The 21,910-nt window shown below is 44.8% G+C and overlaps 1 protein-coding gene across 1 annotated transcript in view; it reads right to left on the reverse strand.

Annotated features, from left to right (window-relative positions):
- Positions 1-16,997: 16,997 nt before the first annotated feature.
- The window catches only part of LOC138372884 (proteoglycan 4-like), a 35,788-nt gene continuing 30,875 nt past the window's right edge, over positions 16,998-21,910 (reverse strand). The window contains exons 3-4 of the mRNA XM_069338559.1: positions 17,415-17,572; positions 16,998-17,372 (exon numbers count right to left, since the gene is read on the reverse strand). Coding sequence (XP_069194660.1) covers positions 16,998-17,372; positions 17,415-17,572 — 533 coding nt within the window. The remainder of the gene's footprint in view (positions 17,373-17,414; positions 17,573-21,910) is intronic.

A 21,910-nucleotide genomic window follows, 5' to 3' on the forward strand; every position in this document is an offset into this window, starting at 1 on the left:
GTAGATTGTTTCAAGCGTAGGTTAGACATGTGAATAATATTTGATAATTATAAACATAAACTGTGTCATATAGGACAAGAAAGGGATGGGTCGACATAATCTGCCTTCAGCAGATTCCATTTTAATTGTTCTCTCGTGTTAATGTTTGACTTGCGATATATGGGTTGTTTCAAGCGTAAGACAGACATGCAGTTAAAATAAATAGCTGGCAAATCTAGACTAATAAAAGTCTTCTTTGATTACCTTTCTTGCGAATTCTTAAGTCTTGTGTGTTCTTAAGTCTTGTTTGTTTTTAAGTCTTGTGTGTTCCTAAGTCTTGTGTGTTTTTAAGTCTTGTGTGTTTATAAGTCTTGTGTGTTTTTAAGTCTTGTGTGTTCTTCAGTCATATGTGTTCTTAAATCTTATGTATTCTTAAGTCTTGTGTGTTCTGAAGTCTTATGTGTTCTTAAGTCTTGTGTGTTCTTAAGTCTTGTGTGTTCTTAAGTCTTGTGTGTTGTAATGTTAAGTCTTGTGTGTTGTAATGCTAAGTCTTGTGTGTTTTTAAGTCTTGTGTATTTTTAAGTATTGCGTCTCCTTAAGTTATGCATGTTATTCAATCTTGTCAATTCTTAGTCTTGCATGTTCTTAAGTCTTGCGTTTCCTTAAGTCTTGTGTCCTCTTAAGTCTTGCACGATCCTATGTCTTTAATGCTCTTAAGGTGTTCAGTTCTCTCTCCCAGGCCTCGTGCATCCACAACTCGGTGGTGCCAACTACCCGGTGGTGCCAACTACCCGGTGGTGCCAACTACCAGGTGGTGCCAACTACCCGGTGGTGCCAACTACCAGGTGGTGCCAACTACCTGGTGGTGCCAACTACCCGGTGGTGCCAACTACCCGGTGGTGCCAACTACCCGGTGGTGCCAACTACCCGGTGGTGCCAACTACCCGGTGGTGCCAACTACCCGGTGGTGCCAACTACCCGGTGGTGCCAACTACCAGGTGGTGCCAACTACCCGGTGGTGCCAACTACCAGGTGGTGCCAACTACCCGGTGGTGCCAACTACCCGGTGGTGCCAACTACCCGGTGGTGCCAACTACCCGGTGGTGCCAACTACCCGGTGGTGCCAACTACCCGGTGGTGCCAACTACCCGGTGGTGCCAACTACCTGGCGGTGCCAACTACCCGGTGATGCCAACTACCTGGTGGTGCCAACTACCCGGTGGTGCCAACTACCTGGTGGTGCCAAGTACCCGGTGGGGCCAACTACCTGCTGGTGCCAACTACCCGGCGGGGCCAACTACCTGGTGGTGCCAACTACCCGGTGGTGCCAACTACCAGGTGGCGCCAACTACCCGGTGGGGCCAACTACCTGGTGGTGCCAACTACCCGGTGGTGCCAATTACCTGGTGGTGCCAACTACTCGGTGGTGCCAACTACCCGGTGGTGCCAACTACCCGGTGGTGCCAACTACCTGGTGGTGCCAACTACCCGGTGATGCCAACTACCTGGTGGTGCCAACTACCTGGTGGTGCCAACTACCTGGTGGTGCCAAGTACCCGGTGGGGCCAACTACCCGGTGGTGCCAACTACCTGCTGGTGCCAACTACCCGGTGGGGCCAACTACCTGGTGGTGCCAACTACCCGGTGGTGCCAACTACCTGGTGGTGCCAACTACCCGGTGGTGCCAACTACCCGGTGGTGCCAACTATCTGGTGGTGCCAACTATCTGGTGGTGCCAACTACCCGGTGATGCCAACTACCTGGTGGTGCCAACTACCTGGTGGTGCCAACTACCTGGTGGTGCCAAGTACCCGGTGGTGCCAACTACCTGCTGGTGCCAACTACCCGGTGGGGCCAACTACCTGGTGGTGCCAACTACCCGGTGGTGCCAACTACTCGGTGGTGCCAACTACTCGGTGGTGCCAACTACCCGGTGGTGCCAACTACTCGGTGGTGTCAACAACTCGGTGGTGCCAACTACTCGGTGGTGCCAACTACCCGATGGTGCCAACTACGCGGTGTTGCCAACTACCAGGTGGTGCCAACTTCCTGGTGGTGCCAATTACCCGGTGGTGCCAACTACCCGGTGGTGCCAACTACGCGGTGGTGCCAACTACCAGGTGGTGCCAACTGTTGGAAATTTCCAACACTAATACAATACTGTTGTATTATTATTAACTATTACTAAAATATACTAATTACTGTAGTAACTAAAATTAACTAACAGTAGTGTTCACAGGAACTAATAATTATATCTGTACAATAATGCTGGAATTCTTACGTAACCAGACACCAGTATTGCGTCAGATTCTACCAAGTTAAACACATTTATATCCATTGTGTTAGAGAATTGAGTGTGATTCTCTAAAATCAGCAGTATTCCGTGTGATAATTATTTACAGATAACATAACTCCCAAATAATGCCAAATCGAGAGTTTTTAGTTACAACGGTTATCAAGTAATGAATTTAACGTCACGCGTGAATGCCATGGAGAGAACTAAAATCATCTCCATTTCTCGTTTACCATCGTAAGACGAGAAAGTAATAATATTTAGCTCCCTAGAATTACAACCCAGTCTTTATCAAAGCATTTTAGCCACAACTGCGCGAAATAATATTATTCGTGTTAACTAATTTCTGTGGCGAATGCGAGACGCCGGGGAGGGGGAGACTCCATTGTTGTGGTAGACGCCAGCTCGAGGAGAAGTCGCCAGTGTGTGGCGTGAAGACTTGTTGCGGAATTGAGCAACTCGTTTTGGTGTCAGAGTCTAGGATACGTTGTGGTGAATTGTCAGCAAGATTTAACCTGACATTCATCCCGGAACTAGTTAATTTGTTCTACGTGATCCATCGTGACCGGCCAAATAAACGCGTCGACATCCAAGCCAAGCTAGCCACCACGTGTTCGCCATTGCTAGAGCCTGGGACGCGGTTTCGGCAAGCTTCAACTTATACAGTGCCCTATTAGCTAAGTACATATATAACTCCCTTTTGATGCATCATTAGAGATTGTATATAGCAGGGTAGCTTGTCGCTACGTCGAGCGACATAAATAAACCACATGTTAGTATTCTAAATTAATTTTATTCCCCATGTTCTTGAATATAGATATTTAGTAGCCTAGTACATTGCTACGTAATGTCCCTTAATTTACAGCTCGCGTGTGAGGAATTCCACGAGCTGTTACTTTACCCGTGTTATTCATCTCCCAGTGTTCTACGAGGAATTCCGGAGATCCCGAGGATGATTCGTAACTGATGTCCTTGAAAACGTCTTCAAGCTAAGACTTTTCGTATTTCTTTGATTATTCAAATTATCACTATTTTAGTTATCATTTATAGAATGCTGTACACTGGAGATAATACGTGTTTATTATAATGATTAATTTCTGATATTTATGATCTATATTCTTATTGGTGTCAAATTTTCTATTGATTCTTTAATTGGTCATAAGATTAGGTTATTACACAATGAACTGGTGTACGAACCACACTAGTTCCTAGACATATATGAAGTTCTAGCAATAACCCCCCAATGTAGGTGTTTGAGGCTTTGATTCAAGTAAATTATTTATACAGCCCATTAATTACTCAAGTGATTATATTTTCTAGTATTTATCCATAGTCACTGGTTCCTCTAGGAATTTCTAATTATCACTTTTTATTAGTTTACTATAAAAGCTTTACTATACTCTTTACTATAAAAGCGGGTGGTCCTTCGTAATTGATTTCATTACTTTAATAATTAAATAAATAGAATCAAGCCCCAAATGTCCCACACCAACTACCCGGTGGTGCCAACGACCCGGTGGTGCCAACTACTCGGTGGTGCCTACTACCTGGTGGTGACAACTACTCAGTGGTGCCAACTACCCGGTGGTGCCAACTACTCGGTGGTGCCAACTACTCGGTGGTGCCAACTACCCGGTGGTGCCAACTACCGGGTGGTGCCAACTACCTGGTGGTGCCAACTACCCGGTGGTGCCTACTACCTGGTGGTGACAACTACTCAGTGGTGCCAACTACCCGGTGGTGCCAACTACCCGGTGGTGACAACTACTCAGTGGTGCCAACTACCCGGTGGTGCCAACTACTCGGTGGTGCCAATTACTCGGTGGTGCCAACTACTCGGTGGTGCCAACTACCCGGTGGTGCCAACTACCTGGTGGTGCCAACTACCCGGTGGTGCCAACTACGCGGTGGTGCCAACTACCGGGTGGTGCCAACTATCTGGTGGTGCCAACTACCCGGTGGGGCCAACTACCCGGTGGTGCCAACTACCCGGTGGGGCCAACTACCCGGTGGTGCCAACAACCCGATGGTGCCAACTACGCGGTGGTGCCAACTACCAGGTGGTGCCAACTACCCGGTGGTGCCAAGTACGCGGTGGTGCCAACTACCAGGTGGTGCCAACTACCCGGAAGTGCCAACTACCTGGTGGTGCCAACTACTCGGTGGTGCCAACTACCAGGTGGTGCCAACTACCCGGTGGTGCCAAGTACGCGGTGGTGCCAACTACCAGGTGGTGCCAACTACCCGGAAGTGCCAACTACCCGGTGGTGCCAACTACTCGGTGGTGCCAACTACTCGGTGGTGCCAACTACCAGGTGTTGCCAACTACTCGGTGGTGCCAACTACTCAGTGGTGCCAACTACCCGGTAGTGCCAACTACCCGGTGTTGCCAACTACTGGGTGGTGCCAACTACTCAGTGGTGCCAACTACCCGGTAGTGCCAACTACTTGGTGGTGCCAACTACCAGGTGTTGCCAACTACTCGGTGATGCCAACTACTCAGTGGTGCCAACTACCCGGTAGTGCCAACTACCTATTGGTGCCAACTACCTGGTGGTGCCAACTACCTATTGGTGCCAACTACCCGGTAGTGCCAACTACCCGGTGGTGCCAACTACCTATTGGTGCCAACTACCTGGTGGTGCCAACTACCCGGTGGTGCCAACTACCCGGTGGTGCCAACTACCCGGTGGTGCCAACTACCTATTGGTGCCAACTACCAGGTGGTGCCAACTACTCGGTGGTGCCAACTACCCGGTGGTGCCAACTACCAGTTGGTGCCAATTATCCGGTAGTGCCAACTACTTGGTGGTGCCAACTCCCTGGTGGTGCCATCTACTTGGTGGTGCCAACTACCAGGTAGTGCCAACTACCCGGTGGTGCCAACTACCCGGTGGTGCCAACTAACAGGTGGTGCCAACTACCCGGTGGTGCCAACTACCCGGTGGTGCCAACTACCCGGATGTGCCAACTACTCGGTGGTGCCAACTACCCGGTGGTGCCAATTAATTGGTGGTGCCAACTACCCGGTGGTGCCAACTACTCGGTGGTGCCAACTACCCGGTGGTGCCAATTAATTGGTGGTGCCAACTACCTGGTGGTGCCAACTACCCGGTGGTGCCAACTACCAGGTGGTGCCAACTACCCGGTGGTGCCAACTACCCGGTGGTGCCAATTAATTGGTGGTGCCAACTGCTCGGTGGAGCCAACTACCCGGTGGTGCCAACTACCCAGTGGGGCCAACTACTCGGTGGTGCCAATTAATTGGTGGTGCCAACTACCCGGTGGTGCCAACTACCCAGTGGGGCCAACTACTCGGTGTTGCCAACTACCCGGATGTGCCAACTACCCAGTGGGGCCAACGACTCGGTGGTGCCAATTAATTGGTGGTGCCAACTACCCGGTGGTGCCAACTACCCGGATGTGCCAACTACCCAGTGGGGCCATCTACTCGGTGGTGCCAATTAATTGGTGGTGCCAACTACCCGGTGGTGCCAACTAATTGGTGGTGCCAACTACCCGGTGGTGCCAACTACCCGGTGGTGCCAACTACCCGGTGGTGCCAACTACTCGGTGGTGCCAACTACCCGGTGGTACCAATTAATTGGTGGTGCCAACTAATTGGTGGAGCCAACTACCCGGTGGTGCCAACTAATTGGTGGTGCCAACTACCCGGTGGTGCCAACTAATTGGTGGTGCCAACCACCCGATGCTCCGGTACAGGAGCTGTACAAGGTGGGTACAGGAACTGTACAAGGTGGGTACAGGAGCTGTACAAGGTGGGTACAGGAGCTGTACAAGGTGGGTACAGGAGCTGTACAAGGTGGGTACAGGAGATGTACAAGGTGGGTACAGGAGCTGTACAAGGTGGGTACAGGAACTGTACAAGGTGGGTACAGGAGCTCTACAAAGTGGGTACAGGAGATGTACAAGGCGGGTACAGGAGCTGTACAAGGTGGGTACAGGAGATGTACAAGGCGGGTACAGGAGCTGTACAAGGCGGGTACAGGAGCTGTACAAGGCAGGTACAGGAGCTCTACAAGGCGGGTAGAGGAGCTGTACAAGGCGGGTACAGGAGATGTACGAGGTGGGTACAGGAGCTGTACAAGGTGGGTACAGGAGATGTACAAGGTGGGTACAGGAGCTGTACAAGGTGGGTACAGGAGATGTACAAGGCGGGTACAGGAGCTGTACAAGGCGGGTACAGGAGCTCTACAAGGCGGGTAGAGGAGCTGTACAAGGCGGGTACAGGAGATGTACAAGGCGGGTACAGGAGCTGTACAAGGCGGGTACAGGAGCTCTACAAGGCGGGTACAGGAGCTCTACAAGGCGGGTACAGGAGCTCTACAAGGCGGGTACAGGAGCTCTACAAGGCGGGTACAGGAGCTGTACAAGGCGGGTACAGGAGCTGTACAAGGCGGGTAGAGGAGCTGTACAAGGCGGGTACAGGAGCTCTACAAGGCGGGTACAAGAGCTCTACAAGGCGGGTACAGGAGCTCTACAAGGCGGGTACAGGAGCTCTTCAAGGCGGGTACAGGAGATATATCATGCATTTCTCTTCTAGTTTTCCCTCTGGAACGCGATCCTCAAATTTTTTTACAAGCAGGGTCCCCAGTTACTGCTTAGTGTACTAGTGTGAACAGTTGGCTCAGTGCCCAGTCGTTCCCACCAACCCACGGCTCAATTGACGAGACCACACACTAGAAAGTGAAGGAACGACGACTTTTCGGTCAGTCATGGACTATTCTTAAGACAATCGACTTGAGAATGGTCTAGGACGGACCGAAACGTCGTCGTCCCTTCACCTTCTAGTGTGTGGTCTGGTCAACTTACTTTAGCCACGTTATTGTGACTCATCGCCTCCCATGCCTCAGTGCCCAATCGTTCCCACCAGCCCATGACTCCATCTCCACTAAAATTTGTTCACCATTTGACCATTCGTGGACAGTCAGAAACCAGGGGTAAAACGACGTATAACTTTTATCTATTACGTCACAATATTAACGGAATCAACCAATCATGTAAAATGTGACGTATTAATACTTGTAAAAGCACTGTAATAATAACGTTTTCTCATCATAGACCTCCACAGGTTAGGAGGGTTGCATGGGTTCGTACGTTTCTATTTCTTACGGAGTGTCAGAGGGGGAGGTTGGGGAGGACGATGCTGAGAAACACTACTTAGATTGAGTTTTAAACACCACCTCCTCAGCGGGAATCGAACTGGGGACTCTTGGATTGCTTGACCAGAGCCGTAACCATCGCTTAACCTTCAAGAACATGAGAAGGAATTCTCTTCCCTAATCCTGTATTAGTGTAACAAGAGAGAGAGAGAGAGAGAGAGAGAGAGAGAGAGAGAGAGAGAGAGAGAGAGAGAGAGAGAGAGAGAGAGAGAGAGAGAGAGAGAGAGAGAGAGAGAGAGAGACAGACAGACAGACAGACAGACAGACAGACAGACAGACAGACAGACAGACAGACAGACAGACAGACAGACAGACAGAAAGACAGTTGTAGGGAGGAAGATACCAGTAACACCCCTCCATGAGAGCATCAAATAAGCACACGCTATGATCTACCAAAGATTTGGGAGGGGGAACCACCCCACCAGCAACTACACACCACCAGCATGACGGCCACCACACAAGACCACGCTCTCCACCTGGCTCTGGTGTGGCTGGTCACTGTAGCTCACCTTGTAACATGGTTGGAATCCCTGCCGTTATAGCTTCAGTGTGGCAAGTCATTGCAGCTTAAGATGTGGTGTACAGAATCATTGTTATCTAAGTTGTAGTGTGGTTTTAGTCATTGTATTGTAGGTTGTAATGTCTAGAACCATTGTAGTGTAAGAGAAGTGTGAGAGTAACACACTAGCGGGACAGTAACACACTAGTGAGACAGTAACACACTAGTGGGACAGTAACACACTAGTGGGACAGTAACACACTAGTGGGACAGTAACACACTAGTGAAACAGTAACACACTAGTGGGACAGTAACACACTAGTGAGACAGTAACACACTAGTGGAACAGTAACACACTAGTGAAACAGTAACACACTAGTGGGACAGTAACACACTAGTGGGACAGTAACACACTAGTGAGACAGTAACACACTAGTGAGACAGTGACACTCTAGTGAGACAGTAACACACTAGTGAGACAGTAATACACTAGTGAGACAGTAACACACTAGTGAGACAGTAACACACTAGTGGGACAGTAACACACTAGTGGGACAGTAACACACTAGTGAGACAGTAACACACTAGTGGGACAGTAACACACTAGTGGGACAGTAACACACTAGTGAGACAGTAACACACTAGTGGGACAGTAACACACTAGTGAGACAGTAACACACTAGAGGGACAGTAACACACTAGTGGGACAGTAACACACTAGAGGGACAGAACAGGCACAGGAAGTAGTTAGAGGTATCATCATATTAAGAGGTACTACGGGCTCACCATAGCCCGTGCTTCTTGGAGCTTTGTTCCAGGTAGCAAATCTTTAACAACAACAGTTAGAGGTTCAGTGTAACTGTCAGAAAGCTGTCAGTTGGTAGGAAGAAGAGAGACAGAAGTAACCAGTAATCTGTCAACGACCAAAACAATTGGAATTATTCTAAAGCTAACTATTTGTATTTAAAGAAACCTCTAATGAGTAATTAAGGGCGCGGAGATGGTGGTTGAGGGTGACCGGTTGTGTAACAAGCAGGAACAACGCCACACACACCAGGATTGTCACGGTTTCTCTTGATATTAACTGAAGTTGCATGACTCCGGCTGCTGACCTGCGTCTCCACGGGTGTTGTTAGTGCCCTAATGATAGGAATTACTGCTGTTCTTAATTTGGTGTGTGTGTGTGTGTGTGTGTGTGTGTGTGTGTGTGTGTGTGTGTGTGTGTGTGTGTGTGTGTGTGTGTGTGTGTGTGTGTGTGTGTGTACTCACCTAGTTGTGTTTGCGGGGGTTGAGCTCTGGCTCTTTGGTCCTGCCTCTCAACCGTCAATCAACAGGTGTACAGATTCCTGAGCCTATCGGGCTCTATCATATCTACACTTGAAACTGTGTATGGAGTCAGCCTCCACCAAATCACCCCTAATGCATTCCATTTGTCAACCACTCTGACACTAAAAAAAGTTCTTTCTAATATCTCTGTGGCTCATTTGGGCACTCAATTTCCACCTGTGTCCCCTTGTGCGTGTTCCCCTTGTGTTAAATAGACTGTCTTTATCTACCCTATCAATTCCCTTCAGAATATTGAATGTGGTGATCATGTCCCTCCTAACTCTTCTGTCTTCCAGCGAAGTGAGGTTTAATTCCCGTTGTCTCTCCTCGTAGCTCATACCTCTCAGCTTGGGTACTAGTCTGGTGGCAAATCTTTGAACCTTTTCCAGTTTAGTCTTATCCTTGACTAGATATGGACTCCATGCTGGGGCTGCATACTCCAGGATTGGCCTGACATATGTGGTATACAAAGTTCTGAATGATTCTTTACACAAGTTTCTGAATGGAGTTCGTATGTTGGCCAGCCTGGCATATGCCGCTGATGTTATCCGCTTGATATGTGCTGCAGGAGACAGGTCTGGCGTGATATCAACCCCCAAGTCTTTTTCCTTCCCTGACTCCTGAAGAATTTCCTCTCCCAGATGATACCTTGTATCTGGCCTCTTGCTCCCTACACCTATCTTCATTACATTACATTTGGTTGGGTTAAACTCTAACAACCATTTGTTCGACCATTCCTTCAGCTTATCTAGGTCTTCTTGAAGCCACAAACAGTCCTCTTCTGCTTTAATCCTTCTCATAATTTTAGCATCGTCCGCAAACATTGAGAGAAATGAATCGATACCCTCCGGGAGATCATTTACATATATCAGAAAAAAGATAGGACCGAGTACAGAGCCCTGTGGGACTCCACTGGTGACTTCACGCCAATCGGAGGTCTCACCCCTCACCGTAACTCTCTGCTTCCTATTGCTTAGATACTCCCTTATCCACTGGAGCACCTTACCAGCTACACCTGCCTATCTCTCCAGCTTATGTACCAGCCTCTTATGCGGTACTGTGTCAAAGGCTGTGTGTGTGTGTGTGTGTGTGTGTGTGTGTGTGTGTGTGTGTGTGTGTGTGTGTGTGTGTGTGTGTGTGTGTGTGTGTGTGCGTGTGTGTGTGTGTGTGTGTGTGTGTGTGTGTGTGTGTGTGTGTGGGTGTGTGTGTTTGGGTGTGTGTGTTTAGGTGTGTGTGTGTGTGTACTCACCTAGTTGTACTCACCTAGTTGTGTTTGCGGGGGTTGAGCTCTGGCTCTTTGGTCCCGCCTCTCAACCGTCAATCAACAGGTGTACAGGTTCCTAAGCCTATTGGGCTTTATCATATCTACACTTGAAACTGTGTAAGGAGTCAGCCTCTACCACATTGCTTCCTAATGCATTCCATTTGTCAACCACTCTGACACTAAAAAAGTTCTTTCTAATATCTCTGTGGCTCATTTTGGCACTCAGTTTCCACCTGTGTCCCCTAGTGCGTGTGCCCCTTGTTTTAAATAGCCTGTCTTTATCAACCCTGTCGATTCCCTTCAGAATCTTGAATGTGGTGATCATGTCCCCCCTAACTCTTCTGCCTTCCAGCGAAGTGAGGTTTAATTCCCGTAGTCTCTCCTCGTAGCTCATACCTCTCAGCTCGGGTACTAGTCTGGTGGCAAACCTTTGAACCTTTTCCAGTTTAGTCTTATGCTTGACTAGATATGGACTCCATGCTGGTGCTGGAATGTGTGTGTGTGTGTGTGTGTGTGTGTGTGTGTGTGTGTGTGTGTGTGTGTGTGTGTGTGTGTGTGTGTGTGTGTGTGTGTGTGTGTAAAATAATTTGTTAGTAGTTACTCATCCATCTTGCCATCATGTTTTGCTCAGGGATGGCAAGACTTACTCATGTCTTGCCATCCCTGAACCCATGTTGATGCTGTGTTACAAAGTTCTTTCGCTCCAGATGTTCCACTACCTTTATTAGCACAATCTTCTCCATCAACTTGCATGGTATGCAGGTTTCGGACACTGACCTGTAGTTCAGTGCCTCCTGTCTATCCTCTTTGAGTATCGGGACTACATTGGTCGTCTTCAAATTTTTGGCAGGTCTTCTGTTACCAGTGATTTGTTATAAACTATGGAGAGTGGCAGGTGCAGTGGTTGTGCTCCTTTCTTTAGTATCCAAGGGGAGATTCCATCTGGGCCTATAGCCTTTATCACATCCAACTCTAGCAAAATCTTCCTTACATTCCCACTGGTAATCTCAAACTCTTCTTGTGGTGCCTGGTTAAAAATTCCCTCTCTTTTCTCTGGAACGTCTCCTTGCTCTAATGTGAAGACCTCCTGGACTTTCTTATTCAGTTTCTCACACACTTCCTTGTCGTTTGAAGTGAATATGTCTGCCCTTATCCTCAATTTCAGTACCTGTTCCTTTACTGTTGTTTTTCTCCTGATGTGACTGTGCAGCAATTTAGGCTGACTCATTGCCTTGCTTGCGATGTAATTTTCGTATTGCCTTTCTGCCTCTCTTCTCAACCTGACATATTTATTCCTGGCATTCTTGTCTCTTTCTCTTCTCTCAAGTGTCCTGTTATTCCTATAGTTTCTCCATGCCCTTTTACTTAGCCGCTTAGCTAGCCTACATCTCTGGTTAAATCATGGGTTTCTCATCTTTATCTTGTTGTTTTCCTTTTACCGGGCAAACTTGTCTGCTGCCTCCTTACACTTCTGCGTGATGTAGTCCATCATGTCTTGGGCCGTCTTTCCCCTGAGCTTTTGGTGAACAATGATTTTTCCAATGGTTATGTCGACGACATAATAAAAAGGAAGGTCGTTACCCCAACTGACGTCAACCAAAAGATAAAACAATATATTATAAGAGTAGGAAAACCGCCAACCTGCTAATGAAGAATTCTCCCGACACCAAGAAAAACGCCTTGAAAGAGACCAACGTTAATTACGCTTTCACGTGACCACTTGGGGATTGTCAGCCCCAACGATCTCAGTATACAGGCAAAACAACAACGTCTCTCTCTAGGCGTTTAACTATGCACAAACAACAGGGCTCTATCAAGGAACATATGATCGCCACACACAACCAGACGATCACCAGGAATATTTTGACGAGCAACACCGAAATAATTTATAGATACAATGACAATAGAAGATTAGACCAGTGAAGAACTGCATATCAAGAAATCTAGACCAGCAGTGAATAACCAGCTAATACACTGTTACATTCTACCCACTTCAAGACCCCGGGCAACACAGAAACTGGACCAAATGACCCTGCAACAGGAACGGAAGCTGGACCAAATGACCCTGCAACAGGAACGGAAGCTGAAACAAATGACCCTGCAACAGGAACGGAAGCTGGAACAAATGACCCTGCAACAGGAACGGAAGCTGAAACAAATGACCCTGCAACAGGAACGGAAGCAACTAGAAGAACATAAACTGCCAACATGTTACACTCTTAATTTACTACCCCATTATATAGGACCCCATTAATACCCCATGTATGTCATTCATCCATGTCACCTTCCACCTCCCCATTAGAGGATATAATCAGGAGCTACACAGAAGAATTTGTCTTTGAGAATGTGAGGAGAGACCTTACGAAACGCGTCACTAGGCGTCAGACCTGAATAATAAGTGAATATGAACTTTGGAGAGTTAATTTTTGATCTTCTTGCTTCAGTGAAGAAAAACATAAGGAATATCGAGATAATTCGAGCTAGAATCATATATCTAAAACTTTCTGTCGTTTTCAATGTAATATGTTTAAATGAAAGACTGCCTATATATATAACTGAAAACTCCACACCTCAGAAGTGACTCGAACACATACTGCCAGGAGCACTATGCAACTGGTGTACAGGAGGCCTTAACCACTCGACCATCAGTGACCTTACAAAAAGAGGTGATAGCCGAGGCTATTTGAACCACCTCCCCGACGGCACTTTGATGGTAATCTTGGACATGGTTGTTTTATCAAATCACCTCCTTTTTGTGGGGCCACGTGAGCAACACAAATGCGAACTTTTTTCGCATTTATTATGTGTGTGTGTGTGTGTGTACGTCTGTGTTTGTTAACATTATCTTATTATATGTTATATAACTTTCATTCCTTCAGTCTGTGTTTGTGTTGCCTTTTAACACGTTTATTAATGATTGTATTCCATAACTGTCTCCTCCTGTGACCTGTTCTTATTGTTGGAGACTCTGGTAGTGAAGACGTCTTTCCTCACGTCTCTCTCTATCATCTAGCTGTTCTTCCAGGTACAGCCCCTGGCTGGCTTCTGCTCCTTCGCTCATTTTAAACATTGCCTCCTTATTCCCGCTGCCAATTCCTCAATATATCTTTTACGTTGTTGTCATGTCCCACACATGATTTGATTTGTGTCTGTCGTGATTATTTTGAGCGCGTTCAGTCTTACACCATAGACGAGTCCGCTCAAATCTGGGATAAGTCTAGTTGCGTGTCTCTGAATTTTTTAAATTATGTTTTTTTTTCAGATGTGGATTCCACACTGGCGCTGCACAATACAAAGTTGGTCTCACGTATGATGCATGTAGCATTTTGAGAGCGTGGTTCTTTAGCGTCTTGAAGGTAATTCTTTATATTTGCCACTCAAGTGTATGTTGCAATGTTGTTGTCTTACTGTGTTCTTCAGGCCAGAGGTTTGCCAATATTTATGATCCTGAAGTATTGTTCCTCATTGTTTCTGTGATGTGCAGCCCATCCTGTCCGTCCATCCTGTCCGTCCATCCTGTCCGCCCATCCTGTCCTCGTCCCGTCACCTATGCTCAGTCCTCTGCACTTCTCAGAATTAAAAGCAAGCAACCATGACTTTATTACCTCAGCTCCCTGAGGCCCGGAACCTCTCCCCACCACCACTACTTCTCTCATTATTACTCTCTGTTTCCCACCAAAGAGATATCCTCTCTCACAACCCGGAAATTTTCCAGTTACACAATCCTGCTTCTCAAAGGAGTCTTTGATGCACGACTGTGTCAAACGATTTCTGCCAGTCAAAAAAAATGAAAACACTGTCAGCCCACCTTTGGCTTGGAGAACTGTGACGTGGTTATATATATATATATATATATATATATATATATATATATATATATATATATATATATATATATATATATATATATATATATATATATATATATATATGTTATTTATTTATATATACAAGAGTTCTTATATTCACGTAAAGCCAGCAGCATACATAGCGTCCGGGCAGGTCATTAATCATATTCTCTTCCCTGGAATACGACCCGCCAAATCGTTTAACAATTACGTATACAATCACTGGTGGGTGAACAGAGGCTACAGTTAAGGACTGGCGCCCAGTCAATCCTCCCCGGCCAGGATACGAACCGAGGCCAAAGTGCTCGCAAAGCGCTGGGCGAGTGTTTTTTGTTTTCCACTGCGCCACGAGAACTGTATAAAGGAGAGAGGAGAGTATATAAGGAGAGAATTGTGATCTTATTTTATATTTATTGGTGAGGTGGAGGAGCTTTTATGAGTAATCTTAGTTGTTTGAGAATACTAATTATCTTACTGTTTTGTAACAAAAATAACTGGAATATTAAAAATATATATTTAGTGATTTTGTTAAACGCATTTATGTGAGCATAACGTTTAGCTGTCATTTATGTGTGCATAATCTTTAGCTGTTATTTATGTGTGCATAATCTTTAGCTGTCATTTATGTGTGCATAATCTTTAGCTGTCATTTATGTGTACATAATCTTTAGCTGTCATTTATGTGTACATAATCTTTAGCTGTCATTTATGTGTACATAATCTTTAGCTGTCATTTATGTGTACATAATCTTTAGCTGTCATTTATGTGTACATAATCTTTAGCTGTCATTTATGTGTACATAATCTTTAGCTGTCATTTATGTGTACATAATCTTTAGCTGTCATTTATGTGTGCATAACGTTTAGCTGTCATTTATGTGAGCATAACGTTTAGCTGTCATTTATGTGTGCATAATCTTTAGCTGTCATTTATGTGAGCATAACGTTTAGCTGTCATTTATGTGTGCATAATCTTTAGCTGTCATTTATGTGGTCATAACGTTTAGCTGTCATTTATGTGAGCATAACGTTTAGCTGTCATTTATGTGAGCATAACGTTTAGCTGTCATTTATGTGAGCATAACGTTTAGCTGTCATTTATGTGAGCATAACGTTTAGCTGTCATTTATGTGAGCATAACGTTTAGCTGTCAATAATTTGGTCATAACGTTTAGCTGTCATTTCAACAGCATGCGACATATTCCGGGTGACACACCTGTAGCCACCAGGTACAATGACGTCTGCAATATATGCAACTTCAATCTTGGTCAAGTACACTGGACGAACTAAAGGTAGACAGGTAATGACCTTATTTTGGCAGGTGTTTGTCCAGGTGAGCCAGGTGTAGTGGCAGGTGTTTGTCCAGGTGAGCCAGGTGTAATGGCAGGTGTTTGTCCATGTGAGCCAGGTGTAGTGGCAGGTGTTTGTCCAGGTGAGCCAGGTGTAATGGCAGGAGTTTGTCCAGGTGAGCCAGGTGTAATGGCAGGTGTTTGTCCAGGTGAGCCAGGTGTAATGGCAGGTGTTTGTATAGGTGAGCCAGGTGTAATGGCAGGTGTTTGTCCAGGTGAGCCAGGTGTAGTGGCAGGTGTTTATCCAGGTGAGCCAGGTGTAGTGGCAGGTGTTTGTCCAGGTGAGCCAGGTGTAGTGGCAGGTGTTTGTCCAGGTGAGCCAGGTGTAGTGGCAGGTGTTTGTCCAGGTGAGCCAGGTGTAGTGGTCGTGTTTGTCCAGGTGAGCCAGGTGTAGTGGCAGGTGTTTGTCCAGGTGAGCCAGGTGTAGTGGTCGTGTTTGTCCAGGTGAGCCAGGTGTAGTGGTCGTGTTTGTCCAGGTGAGCCAGGTGTAGTGGTCGTGTTTGTCCAGGTGAGCCAGGTGTAGTGGCAGGTGTTTGTCCAGGTGAGCCAGGTGTAGTGGTCGTGTTTGTCCAGGTGAGCCAGGTGTAGTGGCAGGTGTTTGTCCAGGTGAGCCAGGTGTAGTGGTCGTGTTTGTCCAGGTGAGCCAGGTGTAGTGGTCGTGTTTGTCCAGGTGAGCCAGGTGTAGTGGTCGTGTTTGTCCAGGTGAGCCAGGTGTAGTGGTCGTGTTTGTCCAGGTGAGCCAGGTGTAGTGGCAGGTGTTTGTCCAGGTGAGCCAGGTGTAGTGGTCGTGTTTGTCCAGGTGAGCCAGGTGTAGTGGCAGGTGTTTGTCCAGGTGAGCCAGGTGTAGTGGTCGTGTTTGTCCAGGTGAGCCAGGTGTAGTGGTGGTGTTTGTCCAGGTGAGCCAGGTGTAGTGGTGGTGTTTGTCCAGGTGAGCCAGGTGTAGTGGTCGTGTTTGTCCAGGTGAGCCAGGTGTAGTGGTGGTGTTTGTCCAGGTGAGCCAGGTGTAGTGGTGGTGTTTTGCAGGTTAACACGAACCTGGACCTGGTGTGGGTTAAGCTAGTGTGAAGATGGACTGATATAGCTAGTGTGAAGATGGACAGATATAGCAAGTGTGAAGATGGACTGATATAGCAAGTGTGAAGATGGACTGATATAGCAAGTGTGAAGATGGACTGATATAGCTAGTGTGAAGATGGACTGATATAGCTAGTGTGAAGATGGACTGATATAGCTAGTGTGAAGATGGACTGATATAGCTAGTGTGAAGATGGACTGATATAGCAAGTGTGAAGATGGACTGATATAGCTAGTGTGAAGATGGACTGATATAGCAAGTGTGAAGATGGACTGATATAGCTAGTGTGAAGATGGACTGATATAGCTAGTGTGAAGATGGACTGATATAGCCAGTGTGAAGATGGACTGATATAGCCAGTGTGAAGATGGACTGATATAGCTAGTGTGAAGATGGACTGATATAGCCAGTGTGAAGATGGACTGATATAGCTAGTGTGAAGATGGACTGATATAGCTAGTGTGAAGATGGACTGATATAGCCAGTGTGAAGATGGACTGATATAGCCAGTGTGAAGATGGACTGATATAGCTAGTGTGAAGATGGACTGATATAGCTAGTGTGAAGATGGACTGATATAGCCAGTGTGAAGATGGACTGATATAGCTAGTGTGAAGATGGACTGATATAGCCAGTGTGAAGATGGACTGATATAGCTAGTGTGAAGATGGACTGATATAGCTAGTGTGAAGATGGACTGATATAGCCAGTGTGAAGATGGACTGATATAGCCAGTGTGAAGATGGACTGATATAGCTAGTGTGAAGATGGACTGATATAGCTAGTGTGAAGATGGACTGATATAGCCAGTGTGAAGATGGACTGATATAGCTAGTGTGAAGATGGACTGATATAGCTAGTGTGAAGACTAGCCAAATTCTATTTGCCTAGTATTAAACATGGAGGTGAGGTTTAATTCTAGCCAAATAGTTTCTGTGTGTGGTTCAGTTTTAATTCTCACTCCTTGAGACTACATTTCATTTTTTAACTAACATATATGGCTACTCCCCCTCCTCGTCTTATATATATCTATCTATCCGTGAGAAATAGTTTAAATCAATTTATTTGACGTTCAGCTAATAGTTCTCTATTTTCTACATTCATCCACGTTTCAGGAAAGGCAATAATTTCTATTGTTTCTGTGCAGACATGAGCATTTAAATCGTTTATTTTGTTTCTTAGACTCCTACTGCTAGTGTAATATACCCTAAGTGTATTGTTATTTTGAGACCCTTCTCTTTCCCTGTTCATTTTGCCAATTTGTTTCCCTCACAAACAATGCTTTTATTACCTCCTTTCTAATGGTGATAGAGTTACAAGATACGAGCAAGATGGTATTGAGATTGCGAATTGCGATTGTACATTCACTTCTTTTCCTACCATCCTCCTTCTGTTAAGGAAAGTGTCCTCGTCTCTCTCTTCCTCCGCGCTCTACACATCAGCGACCCTCAGTTACTTAATTCTGAAATTGCCTTTATCTACAAATCATTCTCTCGCCTTGGTTACCCTTTGCATTTTATCAACTGTGCCTATTCTCAAGCAAAACGAAATTTCTTTCATCTTAAATCTGCTTCCAACAATAGTAGCACTGTACTATGCCTTCCCTTCATATCTGAACTCAAAACTTTTACTAATACCTTTCGTCCTCTTGACATTAAACTCGCCTTTCGACAAACTAACACACTTTGTAGTAATCTAGTTCACACTGCTCCTCCTGCTTCTAATGCTGCTGGTGTCTACTCTATTTCCTGTTCGTCTTGTCCTCTCCAATACTTTGGCGAAACTGGCCGTACACTTACTGACAGTCTTCAGGAACACAAAGTAAGTGTTAAGTCTGCAGACACTAACAATGCTCTCTTCTGGCATGTTAGGGACTCTTAATCATCCTATTGATTGGTCTTCCTCCAAAATAATCTTTCCAGCCTGTACTCTACACAGACGCCGTCATGTTGACTCAGCTCTAATACACAAAGTACCCAACATGAACTTGAGTCCTGGCTTTGTTAATGTGGACTCTTCCCTTTCACAGTATATACTCAAATGCGCCAAACTTTCTAACAAATGTGACCTACCATAAGTTTACCTTTCCATTTATTTTTCTTTCTCTTTCCTTTCTTTTTTCTTTCCATTGTTTTCTCTTATGATCCCTTACTAATTCCTATTACTATCTCCTTATTCCTATTACTTTCCCCCTCTTATTGCGTGTTTATATATCGTACAGGCCAATAGGCCTTCTGCAGTTACCTTTGTTCTTGTGTTCTTATTCCAATTACTATACCCTTTATTTCACCTTACCTTTCGTACCTTTTGCCTTGCTCTTCTTCCTCTAAGATTTTCTTTCCCTCACCTCTCTCTTGCCTATTTATTGCGTTTAACTCCTTCTCTCATCACAGGGTGCAGCCGCACCTCCACAGATCTTCAGTATCATCTATTGATACTGGTAATGGCTCAAAAGGACCACCACTTACGGGCTATTCATGCCCGTACCACCTTTTGGGTGGCTTAATCTTCATCTTCTCTCATCACAATCGACTTGAGAATGGTTCAGGAAGGACCGAAACGTTGTCGTCCCTTCACTTTCTAGTGTGTGGTTTGGTCAACATATTTCAGCCACGTTATTGAGTCATGCTCATGCATGACTCCTCGTCTGCATGAGCCTCTATCTTTTTAATCAGTCTTTCATGTGGCACTGTATCAAAAGCTTTGCTAAAGTCAAGATACACAACATCACAATCCTTACCACTATCAACTGCCTCAACTATGCTGGAATAAAAAGATAGCAAATTACATAAGCATGAAGTAATAAAAGTATGTGTTTTTTGGAGAAACGAATTGGCAAAATGATCAGGGAAAGAGAAGGGCCTCAAAATAACAATTCACTTAAGGTATATTACACTAACAGTAGAAGTCTAAGAAACATAATAAATGAGTTAAATGCTCTTGTCTGAGCAGAAAAAAATAGATATTATTGCACTAACCGAAACGTGGATGAATGTGAATTGAGACCTATTAGCTGAATATCAAATATATGGATTTAAACTATTTCACAGATAGATATATTAAAGGACGAGGGGGAGTAGCCATATATGTTTGGGAAAATTTTAAATGTAGTCTCAAAGAAGGAATCAAAACTGAGCCACATACAGAAACTATTAGGATAGAATTAAACGAAAGAGCAAATAATCTTACAATAGGAGTTATATACAGGCCACCAAACTTAAACAGGATAGAAGCAAAGCATCTATGGGATGAAATATTAGGAGCATCTAGGTCTAGCAGTATTTGCGTCATTGATGACTTCAATTTCAGTGAAATAAATTGGTCTAACAAAACAGGGAATAATGAAGCAGAAGATTTTCTAGAATTAATTGACGATTGCTTTCTTAGCCAACACATTATGGAACCAACGCGGGAAAATATTACGTTAGATTTAGTGTTAACTAACAGGGAAACACAAATTAATGACATTGAAATAGGGAGTGAGCTAGGGAACAGTGATCACAAAAAAAAAATAAGATTTAGCATAAAATGGAATAGACCTGTAGGAGAAAATTCTGTTAAAGTGCCAGATTTTCGAAAAGCTGATTTTAATAGCCTAAGAAATTTTTTGGGTGAAATAGATTGGAAAGTCTTGGGCATAAGGGGTGGGCCGGTCTTGGAGCGAGACATGAACCCAGCGATAGGTGACGTAAAAGGGGATTTCGATGAGGATTGAAAATATAACTTATTTAAGAATATTCTAAGCAAAGCACAGGAATATAGTATACCATACAAATTGAATAGATCGAATACTAATGACCCAAAGTGGATAACAAAGGATTTGAAGAACCTTATAGGTAAAAAGAGAGCTTGGTATAAAAGGATTAAGAATGGGAAAGTCAGTTTAGAACAAGAATTGGCACAACTGGTTAGAAATGTTAAAAAAGAGATAAGGAAAGCAAAGAGAAACTATGAAGTTCGCATAGCAAGGCAAGCGAAGACCAATCCTAAAGGGTTTTTTCAGTTATATCGTACTAAGACTAGGGAAAGGATAGGTCCATTAAAAACTGAGACAGGTCAAATAACGGATAATGACAAGGAGATGAGTAGTATTTTTAATCAATATTTTATAGCTGTATTTACTAAAGAGGAACTTAACACTATGCCTTCAGCCGAACAAGTCTATGTGGGTGGGAACGAGGACAGGTAGACTAGTTTAGCAGTTACCAGGGAGGATGTAATTAAACAAATAGTGGCCGGATGAAGTGTTTGCCAGGGTGCTTAAAGAACGCAAAGAAGAGCTTTACGAGCCACTGTCTACCATATTTAATATATCAATAGAGTCCGGCAGAGTGCCAGAGTCATGGAAGGTAGCTAATGTGGTACCAATTTTTAAGAAAGGAGATAGATCACTTGCGTCAAACTATCGGCCAATTAGCCTAACGTCTATTATGGGGAAGTTACTTGAATCGATAATTGCAAATACAATTCGTCTTCATCTTGAAAAACATAAATTAATAAATGAGTCGCAACATGGTTTTACAAATGGCCGTTCATGTTTAACAAATTTGCTATCTTTTTATTCCAGCATAGTTGCGGCAGTTGATAGTGGTAAGGATTGTGATGTTGTGTACCTTGACTTTAGCAAAGCTTTTGACACAGTGCCACATGAAAGACTGATTAAAAAAATAGAGGCTCATGGTATTGGGGGTGCTATATTAAGTTGGATTAGGGCATGGCTATTCCAAAGGAAACAGAGAGTTAGTATAAATGGGGTTAAGTCAGAGTGGGATAATGTTGTTAGTGGAGTGCCTCAAGGCTCTGCCTTGGGACCTCTGTTGTATATAATATATATATAAATGATTTAGATTCAGGTTTGAGTAGCAACATCTGCAAATTTGCAGATGATACAAAAATCGGTAAGGAAATTAATACGGAAGAAGACTCACTATCACTTCAAGTTGATCTAAATAGGGTTTTGAAATGGTCAAAAGATTGGCAGATGCAGTTTTATGCTGATAAATGTAAAGTTCTGAGGCTAGATAATGATGATAGAGTTACAAGATATGAGCTAGATGGTGTTGAGATTGAGAAAGGGATCTGGGAGTTATGATT

Source organism: Procambarus clarkii, chromosome 40 (genome assembly GCF_040958095.1).
Source record: "Procambarus clarkii isolate CNS0578487 chromosome 40, FALCON_Pclarkii_2.0, whole genome shotgun sequence".
Taxonomy (NCBI): Eukaryota; Metazoa; Arthropoda; class Malacostraca; order Decapoda; family Cambaridae; genus Procambarus; species Procambarus clarkii.